Genomic DNA, 21869 nt, shown 5'->3' with positions numbered 1-21869 from the left:
GAGCTGCAGTTCACAACAGAAAGAAAAAAAAAAACCTTGCTTGCTCTTCAGCACAAAAATGCACAATGAGAGTTTGGCAAAATACATGAAAATAAGTCTGGTGAATGTTGGGAGCATCTTGTTTGATTAGCTGAGACCAAGATGACGTAACTAAACTTATTTTAATTTAGACCAAGTACTCTACTGTTCAACTTAGAAGTAATGTAATTACTAAGGTGATACAATTCAGAATTGTTTGGCATCAAATTATGTTACACAGCAGTATACTCACTTGTTAAATGCTGTACTTTATCCCCTTGTCCTGCTACTTTACATATAGAATAGAAATTTTAAAGGGAAAAAATGTACATTACTCCACTTCAAGTACAAAGTATTAGGAAAAAATTTAACATTGAAAGAACACTGAGCTGAACAAAGGTACTAACACAGAACAATTAATTTGTGAGCACCCTGTTACTTTTGTAGCAGGTAGGTAGTTCAGTCTTGTCATTTCAAACCTTGGAGTCAAAGCCTTCCAAAGATCACAAGAAAAATCAGAGGAGCCATGAGATAAAAAATCAGTTGGGAGATAAAGAATTCAAGTTTGCAATATTTATTTTTAAAAGAAACCTGTCTTATTACACTTTAGTAGAAATGTACCAAGTGTTCCAGTAAAGTCTGCTTTATTTTGAAGGACTCACAAGCCAAGACGATGTGGAGGTATTTGTTTCATTTTTGAAAAGGCATTTAAGCAAAATCTTAATCTGAGAAGTGACAAGAACCTGTAAATGTAGAAAATAAAGTATCAAAAAGATACTTAAGTATCTCAATAAGCATTAGATCTAAATACGTGCTTCTTTCCACCACTGCCACCCAATTCTGACAATGATGGAGAAAATTAAATCTTACAAGTACACAAAAGACATGAAATAGACATAAAGAGTGAGGCAATGAAAGTGCAAAAAATAAACACCCAGACACACCAACTGCGTTTCACAATTTGCCTTTATTTGGCAATGAATTTAAAACAAAAACAAACCTATCAAGTGGATATGGCAGATGTAGCTGGGTCGGCCAAACTCTGTCCTCACCTCAGCAGTATGACCCTGAAAGAACAATAGCATCATAAAAATAAACAACTCTCACTTATATTTAACTGGATTTATAAAATTAGAAAATGAACGTCAAAACCCTCATTTAGAAGCTCATGAATAATCTTCCCCAGACATATGAATGGGTCAGATGGGTAGTGATTGATATAATCATTGGGATAGCCATTAAATTCACTATAGAATAACAAAACTACAATACATACCTATCAGGTCCACATGGCTTATTTAGCCGGAACTTCTTTTTTTTTTTTTGCAGCTGATCTGTGAAAACAAGTTATAATTTCATTTAAAGCTTACAAGTGTATTAGTATTTGCATTTTGAACAAACAGACTAGATTACAAAGTCAGATTGTTGTACAAACATTTTAATTTTTAAGATAATAAAACGCACGCCGATTTGATAAGTGGTTGCAAAAAATTCTGAAAATCAGTTTTTTCGTGTCCTGTTGGTGACGAACTCGGATAAATAACCGTGCATTTACCAAATACGCAACTTTCAAACAGGAGTTTGGCGGGAAGCTAATCTGAGACGCAACACGTCAAATTTTCTTAACCACGTGCTCTAGCCATTGGGGGTAACCTTTGCCACGCATTAACAATAAAATGAAGTGTCACATCGGATTTAATTTACAATATGCTTGCCTAATTAATGATCAACTCTTCCCCCCACGGGTAGAGGTGTTTCAGCTAACGTTACTAAGCAAAAACTCGTTTAAAAAGCATGCTAAAAAGAGATGAAGGAGTCAGTTAACTACGTGTACCGACTGGATTAACTTGATAAACAGACTTTCTGATCAAATATAACTGTTCCTACCTCTAGTAACACTCCTGAGGACCTCCAGCTTGTAACTGATCCACACATGTGCCAGCTTTCTGATGACTTCTTTGTCCTGTCCTCTCTGTGCGTTAGCGCCACCTGCTGCGTCGGATGTATCTAAGCTATGAGGAAGACTGGGCATGCGCATTGACGCCCTTTTTAAAGGGCAATGACACCAATTTTTTATTTTTATTTTTAAATCTAAAAATGCTTCAGGTGTTAGTGAGCCATACTGCATATTTAGAAAACATCAGTGATTGAGAGTGTAGCTTCTTTGGACTTTACAATACATATAATGCAACTGAATCACAGACTGTATATAAACCGTCTATGAACTGAATCCGCGACGAATCGGGCAGCTTCGGAATTGTATTGTGGGTAATGTCGGCACCAGCTTAAACGACAACAACAATGTTGTTGAATAAGAAGATAAGTCTGGTTCTGCTTCATCAGCTTTGATCATTTTTGTTTTAAAATGTGCTTCAATAGTCTAACGTTGTGTTAAGATTCTCAACATAAAATAGCATTAGACTGTTGGTCAAGCAGTAACTTACAAATACCTCCAGAGAACCCAAAGTGACGCACTTTTGGTTAAGATTTCACTTTATTAGCAGTCCTGTTGGTCGAATGTCCTTTCTTTTATGGGTTTCATTTTAGACCACTGTGCATTTTAAAAGTGTCAATAACACTGCCAGTGATATTGTTTAACAACAGCATGCTAAAGTAAAGTAAAACTTTATCAATAAGAAATTTAGTCACTCAATATGATCAAAAATCATACTTAAAATGTAGAAAAGCATTAAAGAAATGAAGTTTGGTCGTTTGTATGTTTGAATGTACAAAAAAGAAAATAATTTCTGATGTTTGATATAAACCCATCTATTCAATATGGCTTTAATACAGTATTTTAGCATTTTATGGTTTTCACATTTATATGTATATTCTATATTTACCATAAAATTAGTATTGTTCTACTTGATCATTTATGTTACTGTTCATGTAACAAATGTATTTGTGTAGTTTTTCATATTTGTGTTTTCTTAATCATCTTAACTACCTGTCAAACATTTAATATTATTCAGCTGTTTTCATGTGTATTAAGTCTCTCAATCTATTTCCAACATCCTGCTTTGTCTGTTGCTTATACAGCAACTGAACTGCCTTTGACTGGTTTTAAAAGTTACATATAAAATTAAGTTTAAATTTGATTTCTGATTGATTCATGATTAAACAGTTTTTTTCTATGTAAAGAAAAATGACTCAATGAATCCATCTGCATCACATAATATTGTTTGGAGTCATAAGTAATAACATGAAAACAAAACAGACACTATGCTGCAATGGTGGTGAGTGAACAATGGTTTTCACTGAAAAGGAAGTGGAACTGGGCACATTTGAGAAGCAGTGGAGGAGCTAAAGTGAGCTTAATAAATTGCTGAAGGAGCTCTGCTTTGCACTAACATACACTACCTATAAAAAGCATTCACCTCCCTTGGATGTTTCACCCTTTTGTTGCTTTTATACATGAAATCATGGTCAATATAATCTGGCTTTTTTGACAAGAATTTGCAACAAAAGCCTCTTCAATATCAAAGTGAAAACAGATTTTTACAAAATCATGTCAATTACTTAAAAATATATAAGGGAAAATAAATGATTGCATAAATATTACACCCACCCCCCCCCCCCCGACTCACTGGACACCCCCACAGAGTTCAGTTAAATCCATCATTAAGCAATGGAAGGAGTATGGCACTTGTTTAAATCTGCCGGTTGTCGTCACAAACCGAATGACTGGGCAAGAAGAAGACTGGTGAGGGAGGCCATCAAGACGCCTACAACCACTCTGAAGTGGCTTCAGTGGCTCAGATGAGAGACTGTGCATTAAAAAACTGTTGCCCACGTTCTTCACCAGTCAAAGCTGTACGGAAAAGTGGCCAAGAAAAAGCCACTGTTGAAAAAAGCTCTAATGAAATCTCACCAATTCGCTCAACAGCATGTGGGAGATACTAAGGTCAATTGGAAGAAAGTTCTTTTGTCTGAGGAGACAAAAATTGAGCTTTTTGGCCATCAGACTAGATGCTATGTTTGGCGAATACCAAACACTGCACATCACAGCAAACACACCATCTCCACAGTGAAGCATGGTGGTAGCAGCATCATGATGTGGGCATGCTTCTCAGCAGCAGGTCCTGGAAGGCTTGCAAAGGTGGGGGGGAACATGAATGCTGAAAAATATCACCAAATCCTGGAGTCTGCAAGAGAACTACGACTTTTGAGATTTATTTTCCAGCAAGACAATGACCCCAAGCATACAGCCAAAACTACACAGAAATGGTTCAAAGACACCAAGGTGAATGTTCCGGAGTGGCCAAGTCAAAGCCCATATCTTAATCCAGTCGAGAATTTGTGGGTTGGGCTTAAAAAGAGCTGTTCACTCCCGATCCTTGAGCAACCTGACAGAGCTCGAGTTGTTTTGTAAATAATGGAGAATTGCAGCGTCCAGATGTTCAGGCTGATTGAGACAGACTCAGTGCAAAGGCGCATCTACTAAATACTGACCTGAAGGGGGTGAATATTTATGCAATCATTTACTTTCCCTTATATATTTCTAATTAATTGACATGATTTTGTAAAAATCTGTTTTCTCTTTGATATTGACAAGTTGTGTTTTTTTGGGGAGGCAAATTCTTCTAAAAAAAAAAGCCTAATTATATGGGCTGACCATGATTTAATGTATAAAAGCAACAAAAGGGTGAAACATCCAAGGGGGGTGAATACTTTTTATAGGCATTGTACATCGATCTGCAACAACATTAAAACCACCTGCACAATACTGTGTAGACCCTACTCAGGAACAGAAACCTAAACCTCTGAAGGTATCCTGGGGTGTCTGACATCGGGACGTGGGTAAAGGATCCTGATGGGGTGGAACCTCGGTGGCTTAAACGTGTTCCAGTGCATCCTGCGGATACTTGATCAGATTGGGATTTGAAGAGTTTGGAGGCAACATCTTGGTCTGTTGGTTGTGTTTGTCAAGCAGTTCCTGAGCATCTTTGCATTGTGACTGTGCGTTGTCCTGCTGCCATTATGGATTTGCCTGCTCACCTCTAATTAGGAGCAGTTATCAGGAACATCTTTTAATAAGTCACTATTTTTAACTTCATGGTGTTTTTAATGTACAGTAAGCATGTGACTAATAAAACATGAGACAGCACCAGAAGAATTGTGTACCTCAGTCGGTGTAGCCATGTTTCAACTATTCTGAGCAGTGCTGTGTATTTTTAGATGTGTGTATGTGTGTGTGACTGCATTCATTTTACACTTGCATTTAGGATTAAAGCAAAGATTGCCTCTACTTATTTTCTTTGAAACAATTTAGTTTAGCCTTGGTTAATTAACAGGCTGCAGCACTATAAGCCACACAATATTAGCGCTCACAATGATTAACAATAAAAATAAATATAAAAGATACAAGTTCTGTTTGTCTACCGTAAGCACAAATATACTGATTACGTAAAAATTACAGACGATTTTTTTTGAAAACCTCAAAATAAGAAAGAATAACAGGAAAACAGAAAAATGGAAGAACAAACAGCTTTGATAGGGGCTTGAAGGGAAGTGAAAGAATGCTGAAATTCATGTTTAGCACTATCTCAGTCTGTTTTCTGCCCATCACAACCACGTGGACGGGTGTGATGACAACTTGAAAGGCAGTTCTGTCCATTTGTCCTTCAGTGAGGTGAACAGTGCAATCTGTTCCATGTTTATTATTCCTGCTTGCCTAAGGCGGGGGAATCTGTCTGCCTTGAGGTTATTGTTCTACCTTCTGATGACGAAGACAACCTGTTTCCATGCAGGACAGGAGCCCCAGGGGTCTGAGACAGAGTGCAAACAAATTGTGTCTCAGCCTCCACAGCCAGGGAAAGGTCAGAGAAAACGCCAGGAGAGCTTGGCCTAGCAGTTGATAGAGGCACAGTCTGCTTTGGCTTTCCCCGCTGAGCTGATTATCCTCATGAGACAATGTCCGAACTCTTCCAAGATCATCCTCTCTGCCTCTGCCCGAGGCTGGTGAGTCTGTTCTGCCTTTTTGGCCTGTTCCAGCAAACACTCGCACGTCGCTTCCAAAACCTCCTTTGTTACAAATGTATATGGCAGCCTGTTGATTAAAGGAAAACAAAGTCTTAGTAAGAGAACACATGATCATTTCTAATATTATTTGTAATAATCTCTATATAGCATTTTCAAGCCATGGCGCATTTATTGTATTTATCATGTTTGCTTTATTTTAATAAACAGAATGAATCTATGGATCTTCAGCTTTTTGAAGCTCCTTGAACTACCTATATTATATGCCATACAGTGGGAAAACCAAACTAAATCCAGGCTTTAAATCATCAAGATCACTTTTTTCTATATGCACCATTTTAAAATTTATTTGAATTGAAAAATTTTGCTTATTGTTTCAAATACTGTTATTTGACAAAAATGCAATTAATGGTGATTAATTTATTACAAATCCTGTAATTAGATTTTTTTTCAAATCATGTCCCACCACTACTTTTTATGCATCCTGTGCAAAGGATATATTTTTTGCAAATGACTGAATGATACATAAAATTAGTTTGATAAAATGTGATTTTTTTTTTAAAGCTTAGAGTTGGTAAAATTTACGTATGGAACGTCGCATCACACATGATTAGTTCAAGGACCATCAGACAGTTTCAAGCTGTGATAAATGGTGTAATTTTAATGAACTTGGAAAGATAAAATGCCTTTCAAACCTGCCAACAAGGTTTGGGGTTCAGAAGATTAATATAATGCAAATATTAACTTTTTATATTTATTTAGAAATCATGTAAGCCAATAAGGCTAGCAGGTAGAGTGCACTCTATTAATTTAGTTCATCTGGAGATAATGTGAAGATTTCTTTTGCCACACAACCGATTGATAAGTTGAAGGGCAGGCAAAATTTGAGGCGATGAAGATTTTTTGTGGTTTACTATAGTCCTAGTGCTGATATTAATGAGACTTCATTAAAATGAGATGTTTGTTTGACCTATTTTTTCTATTTTTCTTTCTTTTGGAACTTTCTTTTCTTTTGGCTTTCATGACTGTATTATTGCTCGAGGTAGAAAGCAAAATTGTAAATGATTAAAAGGCATTAGGAAAAAATTGCTTTAGCTATAGCTGCTAAAATAATAATGTCAATAGTTATTCCATAGCAGTGTATTTCATAGTTGTAGAAAAGCCTGAAAGTGTTTGGAGTACCTCCCGCCTCCACTTGAAACAACAGGCGTCGTCCTCATGAGCAGGTCTGAGATCTGTGAGGACAGTTTGGTTTTGGCTGCAGTCTGTTGCTGTACTCTCACTTCTGCTGCATCGGCCAGATGCATCAGCGTCTTCCTCTCTGGACTTTCCTCGAAGTTTTTGCAGCCAATGCACTTACAAATGGATGAGCACATGATCTTTGCCTATGAGGTGACACAAGGGAAAAAAATTAAATTCAAAAGCAACCAAATAAATCACAGTCAGGTGAGAAAAACAAAACAAAGTCATATTACTAATAGAGAAAAAACCCACCTCGTAGCACTCGCAGTAATTCTTCAAGCAGCCTGATCTTTTGCAGTTGCAGCCTTTGCTGTGTCGACGGTCTGCCTCTCCCTCTTTGCCTTTACCAATTTTAGGTTTGAAGGCCTCTGGATTTCGGTCGAGACACGTCTATGAAAACACATTTTCAGCTTGATTCATCACCTTGTCTGACAGCAAGCTGCTCAGTCCAATAACTCACAAACTGAACTTGTACCTCACCTTTATGGCTTTGAGACGTTCCGTCTCGTGTTCCAGGTTATTGAAGCAGTTATTGCAGTTACAGTTATTGCAGAACTCTCCATTTGCAAAGCAGTCACAGTATCTAGAGGAACACAATCAGAGCTCTACTTAATCAAACTGCCTGAATATGAATGTGAGTTAGCAGCTTTGTGTCCCTTAGTGGTCCCCAAACACAAACAGAAGAGAACTGATGTCTTCTGCAATACTATTTTGCTACTAGTGTTAAGAGTATTAGGAATACGGCTGATATTACAAACTACACTCACTGCTTGTTAATCTGTAAATTATTTTATAGACTAAAAAAACAATCCTCTGGATCATAAAATGTCAGAAAACAGTTGAAAATGTGAATTACAATTACTCAAAGTGGAAGTTGTGATACTAGTTATCTGACCAACTATCCAGGAGCCCAACTATTCAAGTTAATGTGATAGAAAACCAAACAAACCAGCAAATACTCTCATCAGAGGACATGAAATAGGTCAGATTTTGACATTTTGACTTAAGTCAAGATTATTCAATTATAGAAAAAAATTGCCATTACAGTGTACCTGTACATAATTAGAAATAGGAAGGTGCACATGCATTAATCTCGTCAAACTTCATCAAACATATAAAACACAACAAACTTGCATTAATGACAGTGATACTTACAGCTTGAGACACTGTGACTTGGTGCAGTTGCATGGTTTTCTTGGTCTCGAGGTTGTCTCTGCTGCTGACAAGCTGTGAACCAATAAATTACTTAGATTAAAAGGAAATAAAAGAACATTCGACCAATAAATAATACAGAGTAAAAATCCCAGTCATCATGTATGTTTTCAGTGTCATTTGTGTACCTATCTGCCTGTCTGGACGCAAGACTATGCAAAAATACCAGGTTCAGTTTCATGAAACTGTGTAAAAAGAGAGGGTTTGGTGTGGATCTGGATAACTTTCTTAACAACAAAAACAGCAAGACATGACAATGGTCTTGACATAGAACTGTGTTTTCCAAGTGTCTTTCCAGCTTTAAAATGGTGTTTTAGTATTTATTAACTTTGAGAGTTGTGTTTTTCTTTAAGTGTCACCATGTTCGTTTAAAAGACTTTTGCTTTACCAATTTAAAGTATTCTTGGGACATGTGGTATTTCTTTGTATCCCTCCACCAAGTTGAGGTAAAAACTTGTTTTAAGGGCTGCTTCTATGTTTGTCTGCAAGATCAACCTACAACTACTACAACAGATTTCATGAGTCTTGGTGGAGATAGAGAATGGGCAAAAGGAACAACCCACTACATTTTGGTGCAAATCCATATCACTAAAATTGCAAGATAGGGCATTCGCCTTGGCACTGAAGTGCACTTTCCAAGAGCTTTCTTGTTATTTTGGCATTTTTACCTCTAACTGACTGAATACAGTCAGGAAGCATTACCTGTGGAAAAAGAGAAGGATGACATGCAACAAATGTCCCTGACTGGATTCAAGCCAGAGATATTACAAGACGTGTGGTATTTCTAAAGGCAGGTATTGAGAATTTAATTTACAGTTTAATAAAACATAGCTTGAACATTTGAATTCAGTTCATTTAATAATTCCAAGAACAACTGCAAGGGGTGAACAGAAAGCTCCGGGATTGCGTGAATTGTGAACAGAGTGCATCACAGTCACGCGTGTGCTACAAGTGCGAGAAGTAACGGTCACAAGTCAGGAGACTGTGTGACATCATGTTATAACAGTGGGACTTGTGTTATGCGCATATCTTTCTGACCACTGATAGCTGTGCATTTGTAATTTCTCCATGAAGCTCAAACTAGAGCAGAAAGCAGACACCACATTCTGTGTCAGTCAGCAGCTGGATTAACCAACTTTCATGTGGATCATCAGTAGTGACCAGAGGCGGGTCTGCAGTCACCATCATAGCAAAAAAGCTGCAGTCTTTGAGACCAGAGAGAAGGAGTATCAGGTCAGGAGCAGGTCAGCATCTTTTCAGTCGACTTTCTAATCTCCTTCCGCTATCTGTGTGTTATTGCTTCTTCACTACAGGAAACAACAACAGTCTACGGGCAGCAACATACTACACTAAAAATTTAAAGATTTGCAGAGGATTTGGATTACGCAGTAATGAAGCCTTCTTGCTGTGGTTTACCCACTTTTGTCACAGTGTTCATCTCCCTGTGTGCAAATGTTCTAGAAAAACAATTCCATCCACCACTATTTGGGGGAAACACTGAAGACGGATGCTTCGCTCCGCCCTGCCCACATGATTTTGATTCGTTAAAAGAAATATAAATAAGCCAGAGATTTCTTGTCCTGTAGCAGAATTATGGTGTGGTGCAGCCAGACTAATATGTTCTACTGGGCTGGCAAAGCAAGGCTAGTCCATACTGCAATGTGCTTGTTCACAGTGTGGTGAATGTGCATAGGTATTTTTCGGCTTTTTTTGGGACAACACAGTCATCACTCCTGACTCAGCCTACTCGCTACATTTGGCTCGCTGTGATTTCTTCCCCTTTCCAAAAATGTAATTCATATTGAAGAGTCAGTTTTGACACAGTTTAGGAGATTCAGCCCTCATCACAGATGGTGCTTGACATGTTTACATAACAGGATCTCCAGGGAGCATTACAAGTGTTGGGGAAGCACAGGCAGCAGTGTACTGCAGCACAAGGAGATTGTGTCCAAATTTAAATCGTGCATGGTTTTTGATTTTTGTAAGCAGAATCTCAGAGCTTTCTGATGACACCTTGGACGCTGTTTTTTTTTTTTTTTTTTAACAGTATATAAATAGCCCATTTCTAGTTGGTGTCTAAGTGGTTTGCAAACAAATAAATGCAGAACTTAATTTAAAAACTAACTGTATTAATCCAGTTTTTAAAGTAGCCATGCCTGTTTCAAATTTCTGTTTAGTTTCTAACCTGCTTTTCATTTTAGCATTTTGTTTTGCACATTAACCATGACCATTCAGTATTTTCACTTACTATACTTATTTCAAAACTGCTTTAAACAGAATACAAATAACTTTGTTGGTCTGTCCACACTGTGTATGTTTTTTAAAAAAACAAACATTTACAGTATAACCTTGATGGATTCAGCTCCTTCTTACCCATTAAGAGGCAATCTGGCCTGAGTCTGGATGCCAGCGGACGCAGGAAAACTGGAGCTGCTGGCGAGTGTCACAAACGGTGACTGCTGGAGCTATAAGTCAGGCCGAAAACACAACAGAAAAAGCTCAACGCACTCATAAAAAAAGCGTAGTGAATAAATACACAGCACACCACACACAAAACACCCCTAACCTGTGTGACATATTGTGCTGGCACAACTGCATAGCCCACGTTCCCGCCTCCAGGAGCTGGTGCCAGGACGGTGCCTGGAGGGAGGTTAGTGAAGTTAGGCTGGATTTGGGGCAGTGGAGTTGCAGGCATGATGAGGCGTTGCTGGGTCTGAGTGGTGGTTACTACTTGTGCTGCTGATGTCAAGGGCTTAGGAGCCACCTGTAGGGAATACAATCCATTAATGCAGCTCAAGGAACATTTCACAAAAAGCTCAGTTTGAATAAACATAAACAGAAAGCCAAGGTTACCTGCTTCATGGTCTGTGGTGGGACAATTGGGACAGACATCCTGACTGCTCCTGTACTGACCACCATGGGTTTAGCTGTGGGATATTTAGCATTGTAAGTTGCCACAGAACATCATCTCAGTATGTCTTCAAATACACTGCCTGTCCAAAAAAAGGGCACCACTTGGATTTAACTAAGCAAATAGATAAGAGCCTTCCATTGGATAATTACTGCAGTGATGAACATGTTTCAGCTGGTAAAAACTTACTTAACCCTAGCTGATGCAGTGAGGAGTTTCTCATTTCTTAAACAACCATGTTGGAAGACATATCCTGTGGTCATGGAAAGGGTGTTAATCTGTCTGAGAAGGGTCAACTTATTGGCCTGCATCAAGCAAAGAAAACAATTAAGGAGACGAAACTACTAAAATCAGGATAAGAACCATCCAATGCATTATTTAAAACCTGAAGGATAGTAGTGAACCTCTTTGAGGAACAAATGTGGTCGGAACAAACTCTGAGATGAAGGTAGGAAATCAACAAGTGAATTCACAGCTATGTTTAATAGTGAAAGAAAGAGCATTTCTACATGCAAAATGTGAACGGAACTCAAAGGATTGGGACTAAACAGCTGTGTAGCTCTAAGAAAACCACTGATCAGTGAGGCTAATCACAAAAAAAAGGCTTCAGTTTGCTATGAAGCATAAAGATTGGACTCTGGGGTAATGGAAGAAGATCATGTGGTCTGATGAGTCCAGATTTACCCTGTTCCGATGGCACATTAGTGTAAGAAGAGAGGCACTCATCATGACAAGTACTTACAAGCCTGTGGGGGTTAGGGTTATGATCTGGGGTTGATGAGGTTCAGAAACATTATGTTCCCAAAGAATAAGGTCAGCTGACTACCTGAATATATTGAATGACCAGATCTTTCCATCAATGGAGTTTTTTTTCCCTGATGGCATGGGCATGTTCCAAGATGACGATGCCAGGATTCATGGGGCTCACATTATGAATGAGTAGATCAGGGAGCATGAGACATCATTTTTAAACATGGATTGGCCTCCACAGAGTCCAGACCTCAGCCTCATTGAGAATCTTTGGGATGTGCTGGAGAAGACTTTGTGCAGCGGTCCGACTATCCTATCATCAATGTAAGATCTTGGTAGAAAATTAATGCAACTTTTGACAGAAATAAATGCTGTGACATTGTAGAAGCTTATTGAAATAATGCCACGGCAAATGTGTGTCGTTCTCAGAGCCAAAGGCAGTCCAGTGAAATATTAAAGTAGAGATTTTTGGACAGGCAGTGTATAACATGAAGTACATTGTGGCTTTGCTAGCAGAATTCACCTGTCTGTATGGAGCTGGTGCTGGGACCGCTGGGCTGTCCTGTGCTGCTCGCCGTGGTTGCTGTGACAAGACGAACATAATGGAACCTGCTTCCTGGCACCTGAATCTGCTGCACATTGGGCTGGGTAGCCAACGGGATGATGGTCTTAAACTGGGAACCGCCCACTCCTCCCACAGCCACAGACTGCACAGGTTTAATATTCTGAAAACATTCAGGTAACATAGGAGACAATTTCCTTTACATTAAAACTGAAAAACAAACCAACAAAACACATTGCAACTGATGCAGAAAAACCTGTGAAGAGAACACAAAACATAAAGTTAAATTTTCTGTTTTTTATTTTGTAAGTTGTATTGTGTCTGTTCTATCTATAGTGTATGGAGGAAAAAGCCCCGCCAAAGGACTTCATTAAGTGATATCTGTGTCATAAAGCTATGGGTGCAAAGTGCAAAATATGGCAGGAAGGCCAGATAGTTATAAAATAAAAGATATTCCTGTGAATCTAATTGTTCCATTGTTGCATTTCAATAAGAAAAGTTTCTTTCAAGAGGTAAAACTTCACACAGAACAACTTAGTCTTTGCAAATTGGTACAGCTAGCAGACATCCTACACAATAAAGACACACTTTTCAATGTATGGCTTGTCATCTTTACAAAAAAAAGCAAAAAGAAAGGTATTAAAACTTTGGAAAGACACATTAGATCAAGTGTATTACAGTCAGCTGTGGCAGAAACATTTAAAAGGAAGCAGCAGACACACAACTGCCAGTGGCATGACAAGACTCACAGGTAAAATCTAATTTTATGGCTGCCAACACATGAATGCTCAATATGCCTGCACAGAGAATAAGGGGACAACAGTTCACTGTTCAAGCTAAACAGAGCTGTCAATCAATCAATTAGCTGATCCACCAAACATTAACGAGCTATTATACTGTACTATTTGACAAATTAAGTGTATTAAGTGCATTCTCAGGACCCAGCTTCTTTGTTGTGAGGATTTTATGCTCTTATTTGTTTAATGTGACCGTAAACCGAACATCTTTAGACTTCTCCACTTTGTAACATTTTTAGACCAAATGATGAATCAGTTATTTGAGAGAATGATTTACAGATGATTTAGTTTCATTACTACATACAAGCAATTATTAGAGTAAACAATGTTTTTAAAAATGTACAACACCTATCATGTTGCTGTGTTTTTTAACATTAGAGGCGACAGTGGCCTCAGTAATGCAGCAGCAGGAGAAACTGTCAGCGAACCAAAAAGCAACTCCACGTACTTCATTGTTGATACAGAACATCTCATCTCTTTCAAGTCCAGATGTGTTTGACCTCACCTGTGCTGCACTTTGACTGGTGGCCACTTTGACTGGAGATGCAGATGTGGACTGCTGGACTGTGAGGATCTGCTGACCAAGTGCTACATTGACAGGCAGCGCTACTGATTTCTGAGAGGCGTTGGAGGTCGGGGAGGCCACAGACACTACAGTCACCTAAAAGAAACAAACAAGAAGAGCTCAGTTTTAGCAGTACAACAGTCATCGAGACAGTGATAAACAAAGATGCACAATTAATTAAGATAACCAATATTGAAACCTTAATGTCAAAATTCTGAACATGTGACTGACAAGTTACAGATAACTAAACACCTGAATGCAAGTGGTGATACTGAGCTTTGGAAAGGAAGGACGCATAAAAGCAGACATCTGGAGATTTGGCAGTAAACTTTATTAACATGTCCCCAAAATGTTTATACAACAGCTGCATTTGCACACAGCATTCACAGAGGCTAACATTATCTTGTTTAGGTCAACTGGGGCTTTTCCCGGCTCAGAATGGTCCTTCGGGGGTTGACTACATACAACAGTGGCCACGACCAGAAATGTACAGTAAAAGTATTGAGTTTTTTTTAAACCATATTTGATAGATATCCTTTAGTGTTGTGCCATCCCTAGTAGTCAATATATCAACACTTTGCAGACTAGGAATGTCACTTATAACTTGGTTCTGAGTGTAATTTTGGTCACTCCTCCCTGCTCTCTGTGTTGCTGTCTGTTTACAAATTAAACTGAACACAGTTGGAAAAACTATCCAAACATAAATGTCGAGCCTACCTTGCTGGGAGTCTTTAGGGGTGAAATAGCAATCTTTTTGCCCGGAAGGCTTTGTATACTAGTGTTGTGTGGCTCAGAGAGGTTTATGGTCCTCGGAGGAATCACTGGTGAACTCTGAGTCAGGACCCGTCCTAGCAAACAGCACAAAATTTGACAAAACATGGGTTATTAGCGCAGCAGATTTAGAAAATTGACTCCACCAAGAAAAAAGTCAGTGCTAAGAAATTATCACAAAAACAGGAATTATTCAAACGAACTTACCTGCAATTACAGGAGGTACTGATGTCTGCGGACTTAGAGTTTTGCTGTTAACAGTTTTTGTGATGATAAACTTGATAGGTGCAGCTGAAGATGCTGGTGTTTTCTTGGCAATCTAAGAAGACATTCAGTAAAATCAAAGATCATTCTTATTGTTTGTTTTATTGGGTTTTCTCTAGATATACTGACAATGACACCTGAGCTCTAAGTGCTGTTTTTTTAGCCAGCCACAGCCCAACTGATACTGGATTTTTGAGGCTGACAGAAATTGTTAAAAACAAAAGACAATAAAAATATATATCAACAGTTTTTTTTTTTACGACCACATACATGGTACAAAACAATCTACGGTATAAAAATTTTCTGCCAGTGTCCCTCTGATATTCCAGCTCTGAAACAGTGACAGTTTCTAAAATTAGTGCCATTTCTGTTCTACAATGTCTCACTACTTATCTGCAGGCAGATTCACTAGTATCGACACAGCTGCTATAAATTACTATTGGCCAATACACTAGTCTTGCTGAGCTATTTTCCCTCACATCAAGTACTAACTGAATACCAGTGTTTTTTTTATTTCAGTTCTGAATACTCAAAGGAGTATCATTTACTAGGGTCATTGTCCTATCTGTTGAGTAACATGAAGAAGTAACAAACACTGTGAATTGTTCTTTATAAGCTTGTGCAGATTTGAATGATTATGAGGTCTTCTCTGGTCTGTACCTGATCCACTCCAGAACATGAATCAGTGCTGGTGTTTGACATTGACCCATCAGTCATTTTGCCTAATTGAGAAGAACTTTTATTTACAGAAAATGTATTCATGGTCAAACAATAAACACTGTGTAATGGCTATTTAAGTTATAGGATTAAGTGTAAATGGTCAAAATAGTTCGACTTTTTCAAAAAGTATTAGTGCAGGAATGTACCAAATACAGCTGCACCACAACCTGTAAAAAATGCCAACTATTTTTATAACAGATTAATTAGTTTGAGTATTTTTCAGACATTTAATGGACAAAACAACTATTTGATTACCTGACAATAAAAATAACTTTTAGTTGCAGCCACAGTATCAGCAGACAGGTGTTCAGGCTCATAGAACTAAAGGGGTTTTAGTCTATAATGAAGTACTCAGTATTAGAGATTATTAACTTTCAACTTGTATAATGTATCAGCTGTAATTAACTGTACATATTCTCAGGTTTATGACATGGTAAAACTTGTAGCATTTCTTCATTTAAAAAAGTGTGAACTTGACTGTCCATTTCTTGTTTACAATTTGTACAGCTACCATCTTGCAAAAAAACTTTACAGGTAATGCCATAAAGCCATAACTACAAATATAAAGAGAAAGGTAACTTTACAATGAAAATTCAAAATACATAGCTGACTTTGCTATCATTTACCAAATTGACTAGCCATTCGTCCCTTGTGCTCTGGTTACGTACACTTTATTTCCACTTCAGGTCACGGAGGCACAGGACGAAAGGATCTTGTCTAAAAGCTGACCAAATATTACAAATAAAGGAGATCAACAACAATTAGCAGCAAAACTGTAAAATTTACTGAGATTTTTTTGTCCTTTTATGTTAAACCTATGTTTGATTAAATTAGAGCTTTTCAACAGTTATCCTTCAGTGTTACTACTCATGACTAGTAAACAGTCAGATAGTGTAGGTTAAAGCCAAGCATTAAAGCCTGAGTTGATGTTTACTTCAAGCGAAGGTCACTGAACACTCATCTATACATAGAAGACACTGAAATTATAGTATAGTATCGAAGTATAGTTTTTGCTACAATGTTTTCTCACTAATAATTAGCTTTTAAGCACTTTGTGTAGTGTTTTTGCCAAAAGCAAAACATCTGCAGTAGCAATTATATTTAATCTAACATTTATATTCATTTGTTTAAATACTGAACTAACATACAACTCAGTCAACGTTACCTGTACAGTCTTCAGCTGCTGGGCCTGTAATGTGGTCACCTGGTTCCCAACACTCCCCACCACTGGCTTCAAGTCCGACCTCCCACCAATAGTCACCACTTTAAACTGTGGAGCTGGAGACTTGGTGTCTGCTGCAGTCTGTGAGATGCCAGGCTTGTTACCTGTGTGGGGTAACTGAAGCACTATAGGCTGCCCCGACTTTCCTATTGCTGTGACCAAAAGTTTTTGTCCTTCCTGCTTGATGACCTGGGGTGGAGTGCCTGCAGACTTTGCTGCCTCTGTGGCTTGAGATGAGGCCACCTTGTTGAGAATAATCTGGTGGTTTGCAGCAGAGATGGTGAACGGAGCCGTGAGCTTCTGTAACCCACTCGTAGTGACACTAGTCCCAGTTACGCTATCTGTAGTTTTAGTTGTGGCTGTGGAAGTAGCCAAGGTTGGTTTGAGGGTGAGAATGGGCGAGGATGTACTGGAAATTGAGATAGGAAGCTGACTTCCAGGGCTGATGCTCAGTGGGGAGTCTGTAGCTGTGGATGTGGTCAGAGCCCGAGTATGTTCTGTTGAAGTTGCGTCTGAGCAAAGGCCCAAATTCTCTGAGGCCATGGGTGTATCCGTTTCCATTGGGATCGATGTGTCATCGCTGGGCTCTGACTGGGATGTGGTGCTTTCAGGTTGGGACTGAGGGACATCCTCTATGGCCTCAGTATCCATGATCTCATCAGGAAGGAGGCTGTTAAGCTCTGGTGACACCACATCCATGCTTGCAAAGTCTCAGCTCTCTGTAAATCCTGAAAGAACAATGCAATTTTCATCGTCATTGTAAAGGGTAACACTCACTTTTCAAAGGAACACAGAAGACTGTAGCTAAATGAGAATTATTGTCATTTTGTACTATTTAAATGGAAGTTTTTTCAAAGGATTTAGAAGCATGCATTTCCTGCACTTCATGCAGCATAGAGACTGCAACACACGGAAATACAATCTGAATATATATTGATTATTTTACACATATTTGTAAGAAGTAATTGTAATAAACAAGGGTTATAATTAGGGCTGCATATACACTGTTTGAGCCTTGACGTGCACACGCTCAAGAGCTATATCACAGGAAAAGTGATGAGAAGTTTAATTAACTCAAAAACATGATTCTGCAGCTTGTTTTTTTGCTTCTTTAAACAAATCTACCACTGGATACTGCCAATCTACAAGAAAAGTCAATCTAAATGAACATAATTTATTCTGATGTTAAATTCTTGAATGCACTGATTTTTACAAAACTTTATTTACGGTACAATACACAGAGCTTCTCCACATGCTGGCTCCACATGAGCATATCAAACACTAAAAATGAAGAAATACAGAAGTGTTTTGGCTACCGATAGGATGATGTTGGAAAAAAAACAGGCACTCTGTCTGCATAACTTGTATGACAAGAAGGTATGTTTTGTGATAAAAACGTTTGCAAACCACTGAGCTAGACCAGGGTCGCCAATTTTCAGCTACCAGGGGAAGTGAGGCTATCTTATAGACTATTACTGGTCATTTTCATTTTTGATAATCATTTTATTTAATGATAATTTGGGTGACCAACACTTTAAATAGTCCAGGAGATGAGATGCAGGTGCTGGTGAGGGGAAAAGTTCCACCATCATGTTCAATAATAAATAATCAGTAATAACCTAAGCAAAATGCAAAACTTGCACTGAGCAGTTTTTGTGTCCACAAACTGACTTCACTTGAACTTTCTAAAATATGATATGAGTTTCTTCCTTGGAAGTATCACAGTGTGTTTTTTTTTCTAATATCTTACAGCCCTATTTATAGTGCACATATATAATATTGGTTTCTAATGCACAGCTCTCCATAATTAATACATATGCATAACTGAAAAATAATGTCGTGTGGCTGCAAAAGGCTTTGCAGGAAATGTAAACAAAGCAGTTCAAGCTACCAAGTTAGCCTTGTATTCACAGCAGAAATTCCCGGTTTGATAAATTAACCTGCAATTGAGTTAACCACGAGAGATTTAATCAGTACAGAGGTGTGCATGAGTCACGTCTGACTTGTGCTGATTTTGACAGGGGCTGACAGCTGATGCTGGGCTAGCTAGGCCGCAGCGATCATCTCAGGCGTATCTTTGTCCTGCTGCACTCTGCTCAACAGCAATCCACCGAAACGCACATATGAACCCTACCCATCCCATAGTACACACGCAGAGACACACTCAGCTATCCGTCCTGAGTGCTCCCACGTCCCCAGGTGAAAACGACCAAATGAAATTGCGCAGAGCTACACTTATTTTATGAAAACATCCACAGAAGTGTGAGAAAGAGCGAGAAAAAGCGACAAGCTGCTTGCTGGCTGCGTTACTATTTCAGGCCGGGGTTGGATTTCGAAAGATCCGCCATTTTTACCTCGTCATCAGCTCGGTTAGCTACCCGGCTAACGCTGAGCTATGCTGAATGCATTTTGTATTATTCAAATAAAGCTTTGAGAAACACTCATCTGCAGAAATTCACCGCAAAACAGAGCAGCTACACGAAACCTGAAGCTCAGACTTGTTGTTAACTGTGTGCTACAAGCAAGTAACAAACTCTTTTAGCTGACTGACAACGTAAACAATGCTAGCTTTCAATAATCCCTCCTGTCACTTGAGATATTCACCCGGATAGTAATAATTTAGCTACACAATGCAGTAAGCGCAACAGCAAGCATACGTATAGATTACCCTAACGGTGTGTGTAGCATAGCCTGTGCTTTGGTGCTATAGTTAGCTTGGCCTAAGCAGTTATAAATAACACATTTTAGTTTAACATTTTAGTCGGGTAAGTCCTAATTTAAACCCAGGCACGTCAGAATCCGCGTAGAAATCAAGAAAAATGACAAATATAGTAACGTTGAGAGATTTGCAGCTAAATAAAAACGAAACGTTTAATTTAAAAAGCCAACAGTTGATTTGTGTCCTACAATTTTTGACAACATGAACAGAACAAACAACTATTTTAGTGCTTTACCAGCCCGTCAAAACAATTATGTGTCCGGCTAAGTTAGCTTTTACTTTTTCGGATGCTGTAAGTTAACTTCAGGTAACATTATATTCACACCATAAGGTATCACATAAGTCTGCCTTAGACATTAAACATAATATTGATCCTGTGAGTGTCCTGCTCCTCACCCATCGTTATCGTCCTCATCAGCAGCCCAGCGGCCAGGACAACTGTACTAGCAAACTTGCTGAGCTTGCTAACACCGAGCTAGCTAGCACAACATTGTATTTCTCAACACTGAACACGCTCCTAGGTGAGCGGCTTTCTACTGGATACAGTGGTGTTGGACGTTAGAGTGGGCCGATGCGTAGTCGTGCTTACCCGAGGTTTTTAGGCTGGCCAGCGTTTCCAGATAAAACGAGGAAAGGAAAAGCGATTGTTCAAAATACCGCGCCGAGCGCCATTCCTCCCTGACATTTCACAGGCCGGCCACGCCCTCCCCAGCCTACGTCACGTTAACGTAACGCTTAAAGAGACAGCGCAGTTTCTGTTCAACAACCATTACAGCAACTTTGATAAAGTTGATTGAAAAGTATTTGGCTAAATTAAGTAAAATTTTGTTAAAGTTTTAAGTTTACAAATTATTTATTACATTGCAATTTAATAAACGCAAGTAAATACAGCTCAACACAAAGAACAAATACTACTACTACACCTACAGTCAGAAGAAGTCTGTAAAATGACAGGATGGTGCACAAACAATCTAAAACACACTAAACATAAAAAACACAAAGAACCTATCACTGACTTCAAGAGACACAATGAGGTCTTTCTTTCAAACATCAGAGGATAGAACAGGAAAGGGTTCTATAGTTTTAGGTTCTTAGGGACAGGGCCGTGCAGAGACCTTTGGAGGGGCAGGTGCTCAAATTTAAAAGGGGGCACATGGAGCATGAATTTGAAACACCATACAGAAACATAGATTACAATATAACTGGCTGAATTGTAGCAACCCATATTCATGAAGAATGTAACATGGAATCACGAGATACCATATCATTGTTCACACCTCATATCTTTGTTAGGGGGCAGTCTATGTTTGACCTGATGGGATACACTGAACAGCTTCTGTTGAGTGGGCTGGTGAGGAGGCTGCTGCTGATATCGCTGGAGGTGGGCTGTATTGATCTGAGAGTGTAGACACTAAAAAGAGCACGGGAGAGATAGTAGCTGATTAAACAAGTATTATTGTGATCCTGAAAAGATGCAAAGATAACTAACACTGAAAATGTCTGACTGTGACCTGCCATACTGCTGATTGTTTGTAGGAGACTCCTGCTGAGAAAGGCTGCAGCCAGGCTGACTGTTTGAACTAAACCGAACTAGTTGCTCATTCATAAACTGAAAGGGAAACATTAATGGGGGGGGGACCAGAATAAAGGAGGGGAGGAGGTACAGCCTATATCCACAAAGCCATAATTCAGGCTATGCATTCATTTCGGACATAGAATCAAGAAGAATCAAGAATCTTTATTGTCATTGTGTTTCCACACAGTGAAATTATGATTGATGACTCCCAGCTATAGATAAAAAATAGAAAAGGGCACACTATATACAAATAAAATAATTTTTTTTTAAAAATCTTCAAAAATATAAATGTGTAAACAGAGTTAGTGCACATGAGCAGTAGGGTGAGTGTAAAGTGCAATCCAGTGCAAGACTCAGTTCTTTATTGCACCTAGTGTGTCTGTTGTGTGTGCAAGGGGAACTGGATTGGACAGCTCTGGGATAAAAACTGTTTTTCAGTCTGGAGGTCAGAGTTTCTATGCTCCTGTACCATTTGCCCGAGGGAAGGGGAACAAACAGTCCATTTCCCAGGTGGATGGGGTCGGCAGCAATACGTCGGGCCTTCCTCTGGACCCGGCCCAC

The 21869-nt window shown here is 38.8% G+C and overlaps 1 protein-coding gene and 1 long non-coding RNA gene across 3 annotated transcripts; both read right to left on the bottom strand.

Moving 5' to 3' along the window:
• Positions 1-966: 966 nt before the first annotated feature.
• LOC111587123 (uncharacterized) lies at positions 967-3566 on the bottom strand. The gene is made up of 3 exons (XR_002748053.3): positions 1906-3566; positions 1295-1352; positions 967-1085 (listed from the first exon to the last, which is right to left on the bottom strand). It is a non-coding gene; the product is annotated as an uncharacterized LOC111587123 (long non-coding RNA).
• A 605-nt stretch (positions 3567-4171) lies between these two features.
• lin54 (lin-54 DREAM MuvB core complex component) lies at positions 4172-20444 on the bottom strand. Of its 2 annotated transcripts, none has more exons than XM_023296539.3 (14): positions 20322-20444; positions 16957-17741; positions 15015-15126; positions 14754-14884; positions 13977-14132; positions 12636-12837; positions 11305-11378; positions 11018-11215; positions 10825-10916; positions 8395-8466; positions 7720-7822; positions 7492-7629; positions 7180-7382; positions 4172-6067 (listed from the first exon to the last, which is right to left on the bottom strand). In XM_023296539.3, exons 2-14 carry the CDS (start codon positions 17710-17712, stop codon positions 5866-5868), a joined length of 2439 nt encoding a protein of 812 aa, XP_023152307.2. In that variant the 5' UTR covers positions 17713-17741; positions 20322-20444; the 3' UTR covers positions 4172-5865. The 2 variants fall into 2 exon arrangements, with proteins under 2 accessions (XP_023152307.2, XP_035798036.2); XM_035942143.2 differs by lacking the exon at positions 20322-20444 and adding an exon at positions 20129-20273.
• Between the last annotated feature and the right edge of the window lie 1425 nt (positions 20445-21869).

The sequence above is a fragment of the Amphiprion ocellaris genome, chromosome 17, assembly GCF_022539595.1.
Source record: "Amphiprion ocellaris isolate individual 3 ecotype Okinawa chromosome 17, ASM2253959v1, whole genome shotgun sequence".
Classification (NCBI taxonomy): domain Eukaryota; kingdom Metazoa; phylum Chordata; class Actinopteri; family Pomacentridae; genus Amphiprion; species Amphiprion ocellaris.
Note: the sequence above shows the minus strand (reverse complement) of the source record. Positions and strands in the feature narration are given on the sequence as shown.